At 31.7% G+C, this 10,130-nt stretch overlaps 1 protein-coding gene across 2 annotated transcripts; it reads right to left on the reverse strand.

Annotated features, from left to right (window-relative positions):
- Positions 1–64: 64 nt before the first annotated feature.
- On the reverse strand, positions 65–4,549 carry LOC104893978 (heparanase-like protein 2). Of its 2 annotated transcripts, none has more exons than XM_010680124.4 (10): positions 4,257–4,549; positions 3,068–3,336; positions 2,905–2,941; positions 2,598–2,781; positions 2,354–2,502; positions 2,038–2,271; positions 1,182–1,371; positions 968–1,093; positions 778–877; positions 65–625 (listed from the first exon to the last, which is right to left on the reverse strand). In XM_010680124.4, exons 2-10 carry the CDS (start codon positions 3,284–3,286, stop codon positions 230–232), a joined length of 1,635 nt encoding a protein of 544 aa, XP_010678426.2. In that variant the 5' UTR covers positions 3,287–3,336; positions 4,257–4,549; the 3' UTR covers positions 65–229. The 2 variants fall into 2 exon arrangements, with proteins under 2 accessions (XP_010678426.2, XP_010678425.2); XM_010680123.4 differs by having other exon boundaries at positions 4,218–4,549.
- Positions 4,550–10,130: the final 5,581 nt, after the last annotated feature.

The following is a 10,130-nucleotide window of genomic DNA, read 5'->3' on the forward strand; positions in this document are numbered from 1 at the left end:
CAGGGAGGAATGCCACATATAGGGTAGATGTTACAAGAAACGAAACAAAATAGACAAGAGCACAAATCAAAATAACTATTAACTTTCTTTATTCCTCAAAAAATTCATGGAAAATGACTGATAAAGTAATTGTGATTGTTGATAATTACAGCAGCACAGAGCACAAAGAATCTAACCTATATGAAGCAACTGTGGGCGAGTCACTTTAGTGACCATATCGAGAAAAGAATCAACGCTTGCACGCTGGAGCATCAAAGTAGGGAAAGACTACGAAGGAAATAGACAATGGAGAAATATATAGAGGAGAATTTACAGCAACAAACGCAGGTTCCAGAACAGGAATATCTCCATGTTCTGATATCTGCAAAGGTTTCCCATTCAGCACCATAGTTTGGCTCTGCAAGTGTCCCTCCTTGGGTGTCAAATGATATTCCTCTCGATGCAATTGTCCATCCGAGGCTCTGCTTCCAACCCAAGAAACCGTCTTCTTAAGGCCACGCGTCAAGGAATCTTCTTTGAAGATCATATCATTAGATATATGCAAGTCTTTGTTCATTGTGTTTTGCAGTTTGACAATAAAACTGGTGTTCTTGCTTAGATTGATTAAGAGCAAAGTAATACCAGCCTGTGAAATTACCAAATATGCACTAAGTTTCTATATATATAAGCTTCCAAATTTGTTGGTCATCAAACCTTCAATGAACAAACGCAACCTAGAGCACATAATGTAGCACAAGATATAGAAACATAAGAATGCAGGGAAAAAGAAAGGCTTACTCTTCCTTTTGCACAGTGGGCATATGAGCGTAAGTAAGGTGAAGCAACATTATCAACAGGAAGAACCTTCTTTCCCATTAATCGATTCCACAGAAGTGCACTGAACAAAAACAATATTCAACAATGATGAGTACCGAACTACCGACAATAAAAACCAAGCTATACAAAGCAGAATTTGGAAAATATTTGCCTGTAGTAGTCTGGGTTAGGGACAAATGTGTTTTTATTGAGGAGGCCATAATTGCCACCGATCAATGCCTGTCTACAATAGACTTTGGTATTGTATGTGGCAGCTAATCCAAGCTGATCTAAGTACCTACATATCATAAGTGAAACAAATCGATAAGATAACTCCTTTGTATCTTGTCAGATGCAAGAAGACTTATAGAGGCAAGTGCAATTACCAGAAACTGTCAATAAAGGCATCAGAAACAAGACGACCTCCACTGTTATAAGCACCACCAGCTTCACCAACCCAAGCATGAGCCCAAGGACCGAATTCGTGGATTGTTTTATTGAGAACATCGAATGTTTTTGATATCTTACTCAAGTGATGAGGGTCCAATATCTTATTCATAAGATCAGGATCATTACCTGAATTTCCAAAAGCAAATACCATAAACAGATAAAATTCAGCAAATGTTTCATAATGAAGACATTAAATTCAGTATAATTTACACAGGTGGAAAGATATCTACAAAACGTGCATGAATCAATACTAGGTAAACGTAAAGTAGATGAAGTAAGGTGTATATTGTATCCATTTGGAGAAACCTTTGGTTGTACTATCCACAAAACAATATATTCTGGTGGAAAATCAGCTCCTAACTTTCTTTGACTCGTCAAGCTAACTCTTAGGCTCTGTTTGGTTGGGCATAAAACATTTTGAGTGTAAAATGATTTTTATGGAAAACAATTTACAATGGAAAACACATTTTACAAAATAAGTTCTCCGTTATTTGGTTCCATGTAAGAAAAATGATAAAAAGAGAGGAAAATAAAAAGGGGAAGTAAGGAAATAGTGAGAGGAGTGTACAAGAGAGAAAAGGAAAACAATTTTCCCTTCATTTTGAAAGGAAAATGGTTTTCCATCATTGAGAGAGCAATTTCACTCCAAGGGAAAATGGTTTTACACTCCTTTGCAAACCAAACAATGTAAAATTGAAAAGAGAGGAAAGCAGTTTTCCTAGAAAATGTTTTACGCCCTACCAAACGGAGCCTTAGTTAAACGAAAAACAGAAGACTTGATCACTGCTTTACCTGGACCCAGATTGTAAATATGATGTGTCAAGCCATTAAGTACTCCTGGCCCTGTAACTCGGAGAAGCTGAGAAAACCACTTCTCACTGAAAAATCCTCCGGGTGCTAAAAGTGAAGGTTTCGAGGGTGACTTTGTGTACAATTCATCAATGATTCTTTTTAGTTTGATCAAATCTTTCCCATACTGTGCTGCATCAACTCTTGCAGCAACACCACTTCCACTCAACTCATTACCTGAAAGATCAAGGGTCAGCTCACTTTTATGATCTGCTTACTGCAAACAGCATGTTAAAGAAAGTTCTTCTAAGAAATATACCGAATTCCCATGAATCAATGTGGTAACCCTTGGAGATAGTGTACTTCATAAAATCATAAGCATTGCTAGAGTCCCAAGGTCCAATCCAAACATCATTTTTGGATTTCTTTCTTCCATAGAGTGCATTTATGCCAAAAGTAATAATTGCACTGCAATAATGTTTTAGCCAAACAGATGAGTATCGAGGATCCATATTACATAATTTACACACAAATAAAAAGAGGCAGTAAAGTCAGTATTTTACCCTGACTGACTGAAGAAATGATTCAGGGCATCCCAACGACCCAAGTGCAAGCATCCCCTCGAAAAACCAAATAATCCACTAGATTGTTTCCAAAACGGATGACAAGGAAGCTTCAAACTTGGAACATCATATACTACTTGGTCTTCCAAGGAACCCCCAAGTCTTACTCTCAAATGTGTGAAAGCTAACAATCATCAGCAATTAAGAAACATAAGACTAACTTTTGTGCAATTTTATCCACATTCAGACACACAATGAATAGAGAAATGTACGAAAGAAATCGCAAGAAAGAGTTCAGATGAAAAACCTTGCACAGCTTTTGCAAGAAGTGGATGAGATAGATTCTGCATAAGCAAAAGGGAAAAAACCACATAATGTCACCATTCTACTTACTGATCTCAACAAAAGGGAATTCTCCAGCCAGAAAAATTAAGATTTACTTTATAAAAGACAAGTTATATAGTATGTACCAAGTTCATTATCGAAGCGTATCCCCATGGGCATTGATTATAGTCACACTTAGTATGAGGCCACCAATCAACCGTAGCACAGACATAATTTTCATCTGTCTCGGCCATAACATGACCGCCATCGACACGCAAAATGGCACCCGCAATTTCTTGAGCCAAAATGGATGGAAGACAAGCCAACAACAACAAACAGCACAAAACCAGCTGCTGGCTTCCCATGACTGAACTAGAGATCTACTTTAGCACTTGCACCAAAAGACTTAGTATTTCTGCAATATATTATATATAGAGAGGCAACATCTTAGAGCAGAGTACAAAACTTTAGCACATGTTATCATGCATAAAGGATTCTGGACTTAATTATATCAAAATCCTAACACATTTTTCTTTCTGTCAGACATTGAACATAACTTCTGAAAAGCTTACAATTTTTTACATAACATCAAATGAATGAATAAACAATGATAATAGAAAAGTAAAATTGATGAAAAGAAACTGATCCCCAGATAATTATATTAACCATTGATGCTCTAATAATTAATCAAAAACTCAAAAATAATCCTCATACATTTGACATAACCAAAGCCCAACATACTACCTCTGTTTTTATTTAGTTGCAACGTTTTGACTTTCACGCTTGCCAATGTACAATTTCAAATCGTTTTATCTCTAATTGTATATAAGTAAAAATTATAAAAATTTGATATTATGAAAGCTTACATCGAAACGAATCAAACAAGACCCCACATGACTATATTTTGTTTAACATATAAATCAATAAATGTGGTCAAATAAGAGAACATGAATAGTGCAATTTGTCAAACGTTGCAACTAAAAAAGAACGGAGGTAGTATGTAACAACAATCAATAAACTTCTCTTATCATGTTTCACTAACGAAATTACACCCATAATTCATAAACTGAACAATATAAAAAAAATATACATAATGACAAGATCATTTCTTCAAGAAAAAAAGAAGGTGCATTAATTTCAGAAAAAAGCATAAAAATACCCATACACAAGTAGTAATACTTAACGTCACCGACAAGTTCTACATTAAAACAAATAACAGTCCATATTACTAATAATGAAGAAGATGATGATTAAATTGGATAATACCCATTTAAATTTAATACAATTGAAAGTTACCCAGATGAAAAATAGAATCAAAAAACTTGTAAAGCATACCACTTTGGCAATACTCTGCATCTTTTTTCCTGCACCAACAATTTTTTTTTCCTAATGCAATAAAAATGACAACTTTTTTATGCAAAAATGTGAAATAATTTAAAATCCCAATGCAAAAAGTGTGATTAAGAGGTTTATAGATCTGGGTACTGTGAAGCTAAGTTTTGTTAAGTGTCAAGTGTTTTTGGTAGAAGTGGTTGTTGTGGGAAGGCAGCTGCTTTTTGGGGGAGTAGTTTGGAGTTTGGACTGATGATTCGTGTTGCTTTGTTTGGTTCTTTGCTTTTTTAATGGGTTACCTTTTTTCGAGGAATGAATTATTAGTTAATCATCAGGGTTTTTATTGGGTTTTGGGGTAAACGTAAATCTTTGCTCTGCTAGATTTTTTTTCTAATTAAGGCCATGTTCAGTTCACCTTATTTTTGCTTATTTCAGATCTAATCAGATCAGATCAGATCAGAAAAAATAAGTTCAGATCATATCATGCTTATATTTAAAAATCATTACATCTTTCATTACATATTAGTAAAAATTATAATAATTGAATATTAATAAAGTACTCATTGAGACGAATCAAACAAGACCCACATGACTATATTTTTTCTTATATATTGAGAGAAATCTAAAAGATAAGATCTTGTAATCAGATCAGATCAGATCAGATCAGAAAAAATAAGTTCAGATCAGATCAGATAAGTTCAGATCAGAAAATTTCAGGTGAACTAAACATAGCCTAAGTATCCACCAACCTAATCTTATCTAATTTAGCCTTATAGGCAGATAATGCGTGCAGTAATTTCAAAATTTGTTATTCTACTCCATGCGTGGAGTATTATATACTACATTCGTATGTTAATTATGGTTACACTTGAAATGTGAAATATTAATCGTTAGATAAATTTAAATATATATTAACTTGCTAATATGTAAAAAAACTAATAAAGTTTGTAAGTGATTTTTAATATTGTAATTAGTTTTTTTTGCCCGAACGAGGCCTAGGGTCAGTTAATAAACAAATATGGTATTATTTTTTATTTCATAATTTATTTTGCTACTTTTCGTATTTTTTTTCCATTAAGCAACAAAAATCATTAAGAAATTGAAAAATTCACGTCACGACGTGATAAGTAAAAAAAAAATTGAAAGCTTTGAGTTTGAAAACAATATCTTAAAAAGAATTGTGGTAAGAGAATATGACATTAATATTCTCTGGTAAGTTACGTAATAAGAGCATCAAAGATGTACTCACTGTCTCCCTCCGTTTTTTTTTTAATTGCTACATTTTCCTTAAATGGTTGTTTCTTTTTAATTGCTACATTTTTCTTAAATGGTTGTTTTTTTTTAATTGCTATATTTTTCTTATTTGGGGTACTTGACACACCATAAATTGATACTTTTATATTTGTTCTTCTCTTTTCCACCCAAAAATTCTACTTTTTCACTTTTTCTCATTATTTTACATTAAATGGATCAAAAAATACACTCCAAAAATCTTCAAAGTAACATTGCATAAATGGTTGTGTATACAACAATGTAGCAATAAAAAAAACGGAGGGAGTATATACTTGTTAAGTCTTTTTAGTTAACTACAATTATTATAAGATTTTATCATATTTTATTTGAAATATTAAACAACAAAGTCATAGTGTATTGATGGTTAAGCTCTTATTTTTCATTTCAAAGGTCACGTGTTCGATACCTCACACTTTCACATTTTTTTTAAAGTGAGGAATACACATGAACATAAAGCATTTGCATTAGAAATTTGAGGAGAGTGTCACGTGGCACATAGACTTTCTTTCACACCTTTTAATATATTTGTATAGATTTTTTGTAAGTAAGACACAGGGTCTGTTCTCCCCAGCTTATTTTCAGTTCAGTTCAGCTCAGCTCCCATCAGTTCAGTTCAGTTCCAATCAGTTCAGTTCAGTTCAGTTTAGCTCCATTCTTTTATAACCATTTTGTTAAATATTATTATTATGTTGGTATAATTTATTTTACTAATTACTCTTATTATTATTATTATTTAAATATATATCATTACTATTAAGTTTTATCATTATTATTGTTGTTTCTATATATTATTTTGTTTATTATAGCTTTACTAATTGTTATTACTATATTTATTCGGAGGAACATGGTTTAGGTCAAAGCACAAATAAACCCAATTTTTTTAGCCCATAAACCAATCAAATCGCGTCAAGTCGGTTTGTGATGTAATTTTCGCTGTCCAACCCAATCATTATTTTTATTACTAAATATTTTTATATTATTAAATCTAATTATTAAAATACTAATATTAATTTACTTCTTAGATATTATTGTTATTATATATCATCATCAAGTATTAATATATTAATACTAATAATATAAAATAATAATTATTAATTATCATTATTATCATTAATTATTATTATTATTAATTTATAATTATTAATATTATTTATTTATAACTATCATTTAAAGATATCCAAAATACTATTATTATTATTATTCATTATTATTACTTATCATTATAATTATTATTTAATATTCTTATTATTATTGTTTAAAATATTATTTCTATATATATTACATTCAATTTAATTTAATTTAATTCAAATCAATTCAAATCAATTCAATTCAATTCAATTCAGCTCAGTTCAGTTCAGCTCTAATAAGTTTAGTTCAGTTCAGTTGTTTTATGCCGAAGAGAACAGTCCCATAATGAGTGGATTTGATTGAATTAAAGAGTATCAAAAGTAGTAGGAATATGGTGTACTCCCTCCGTTTCCTAAAGATCTTCCCACTTACTATTCCTACAGATACCAAGGAAAATCAAGTTGTGTGGGGCATGATGTGAGTAAAGTAGGAGAGAGAAAGAGGTTAAGATAAATAAACAAATAAAAAGTGGTTAAAGTAGGAGAGAGAAAGGGAGTAAAATTGAATTAATAATGTAATGGTGGACCATATGATAGTGACATGAGAGGGTAAATAGGGAAATTTGTTTTGCCAAATAAGGAATAAAGCAAAAGAGGGAAGATTTTTTGGAAACACCCTTAAATGAAAAGAGGGAAGATCTTTAGGAAACGGAGGGAGTACAAAACAATTTAAGATCCTCTTTAACCGGTACAAAGCAACCCTATGTTGGCAAAAATAACCCTATTATTAGGTTCATACTTTTTCATGATCTTCAAACTGTAACTAAAAAAATCGTGATTTCGTACATGACAATGTTCAGCCTTTAGAGGGTTTAACGCAATATGTACGGAGCAATAGATTGGAAATTTTTCGACTGTATTTCGATTTGAAATTATTTGATAGTTATTACATACCCGATTTGCATAGTGTTGGACGAACTTGTTATTGGGACGATGGCGGTGTTATGTAAGAATTTAATTTTATTGTAATTCAGATTTTAAGTAAAACAATGGTGTTTGTGTTGTATGGAGTAATGTTTTGGAATTGTAGTTTCAAGTTTTTTCGCTTCATATAACAACTTTCCTCATTATTCAAAAATTTGGAATCAATGTTAAATGGAATATTTTTTGAATCTTGTGTTGATTGAAAATTATGGCAAATATACAAGTATTGACAATTATGGCAAATATACAAGTATTTAAATTATTAAATGGTTGACAATTATGGTTGATTTGCTCCCCACTTTCTTTATATAATAAAGATATAATGTTTATATCATGAAAAAAAAAATCGATTATCTCGTTTATAAAAACATTAATAATTTTTGGTACAACATTTGTTCTTTATTTTACAACATTAGTAAATTATATACACAACATTTGTCGTTTATAATATAACTTTAGTATATTTGAAAATCACTGTTGTTTTATCTTTATTTTTATTTTTTTTAAAAAATATTTATTTTATCTATTTACAAAAATATCATGGTTAGATTGTCATATGTTCCTCTTCAAGAGGAATTAGATTTTTTTTTTTTTGAATAGTAAAATTAATTCATTAATAAAAAGTCATACGACATCTACATAAGCAATCGAATCAAACAAATACATAAGTTGAATCAAACAAAAATTTCCTTCATAAAAATACGATCGTCAAACAAATCTTGCAATGTGGAACATCTCCCGCTTATATCGCTGGAAAATACAGCCTTGTTGGAGAGACAATCTAACGATCCCTTGTAGTCGTGAGGATGATTTCCGTCGGATTCATCTGACCGTATTCGAAAAATTGATAACCTTTGTGATCCCGCATAATTCTTCACCAACAAAATAATTTCACGGCAATCCATTAGATCCAGTATCCCGGATTGTAACCTGTAGAAATTCCCCCTCTAAAAGAGGAGAAAAACCCTGTCTTTCGAAGGAGGTCGAAAAACCTTGTCTTTCGAAGGAGATCGAAAAACCTTTTCTTACGAAGGAGATCGAAAACCCTGTCTTTCGAGGGAGAAATCGTTATTGGAAACCTAAAAATAAATAAATAAAAAAAACAAAGGTGGGGGCTTTCCAACGGTAAAAACCGATGGAAGCCCCTTAAAAAATCAACAATGGAGGCTAGGGTTTTTGAAAGTAGAGAGGAGAGAGGGGAGAATTAGCATATAGACCAAACTTAATTATCTTCAAGAGGAATTAGATTTTACTCAGTAGATGCTTAGTTGATGTTTTACTTAAATTTCGTAATCAAATTAATGGGAGTTTCCCAAAGATGTTTGGGTAATAGACAGAAATAACTTTTTACCTAAGAGGCTATGTAAACTACTTTCTACTTTATGTGAGAAAGAGAAATGAAATTTCAATGGAAGTTCCACTTCCCCTAGGCCCTAGGTAACCTAGCAAAGCAGATGATGCAACACATGCTTAACTTCTTATCAACATCTCCATTTTGTATTAATTTATTTTTGGATATTTTCAATAGGGGCCATGGCGCCATGCCCATAAATGCAAACGAAACAGTACATAAAGAGAGACAAACTTCACAAGCACTCGAGATACGTATATTGGTAGATGTAGATAATCAATCTGGATCTGGTAAGTACTAAATAAGCAGCAGGTGATAGACTGATAGCCTAGTGGTATTGACATCACCTTCGATTTCAGAGGTCAGGGGGTCGAGTCTCACCCCTTGCAAGGAAGGATCCTCAATTTCCCTCATTCCTTGCAAATTATAAATGTAAATAATGTAAATAGACGCCATGTTATTAGCTGTAATTCTTCTTGTATTTAAGCTCCGTTTGGTTTTGTGTAAAACATTTTCAGTGTAAAATGATTTTTCATGGAAAACAATTTACAATGGAAAGCACAATTTCAAATTTTGTTTTCCATTGTTTGATTCCATGTAAGAAAAATGATGAAAAGAAATGGAAAGTAAGAAAGTAGTGAGAGGAGTGTACAAGAAAGATAAGGAAAATGAAGGAAAATAAATTCCTCTTCATTTTCCATCATTAAGAGAAAATTTTACTCCTATGAAAAATAGTTTTATACTCATTTGCAAACCAAACGATATAAACTTGAAAATAGAGGAAAGCAGTTTTTCAGGAAAATGTCTGAAAAAATATTTTATGCCCTTAATTAGAATTCTGACAATTTATAAAACACAGAAACACCAATATGCGAAGGAAAATAGACCGGAGTAATTTGACCGATCTTTTATTATTACTTACATTTTGCAATTTTGAGTAATTCAAATTAGTTCCAATATACATAATTTTACCTTGTGATTAATTTCTCTATGAGCTTCTTTACCGTCAGAAAATCTTTCTCTCTCTTTTCATCATAAAGGTCTCCTAAAATATATTGTAACATAAATATGTATTAGATGAGTGTTTCATGCATTAAGATAATTTCTAAACAAAGACTTCTCTTCTCCAAATTCCCACCTTATGGAGACACTTGATTAAGGTAGCATACAAATTGATCCTGC

Source organism: Beta vulgaris, chromosome 5 (genome assembly GCF_026745355.1).
Source record: "Beta vulgaris subsp. vulgaris cultivar EL10 chromosome 5, EL10.2, whole genome shotgun sequence".
Lineage (NCBI taxonomy): Eukaryota > Viridiplantae > Streptophyta > Magnoliopsida > Caryophyllales > Amaranthaceae > Beta > Beta vulgaris.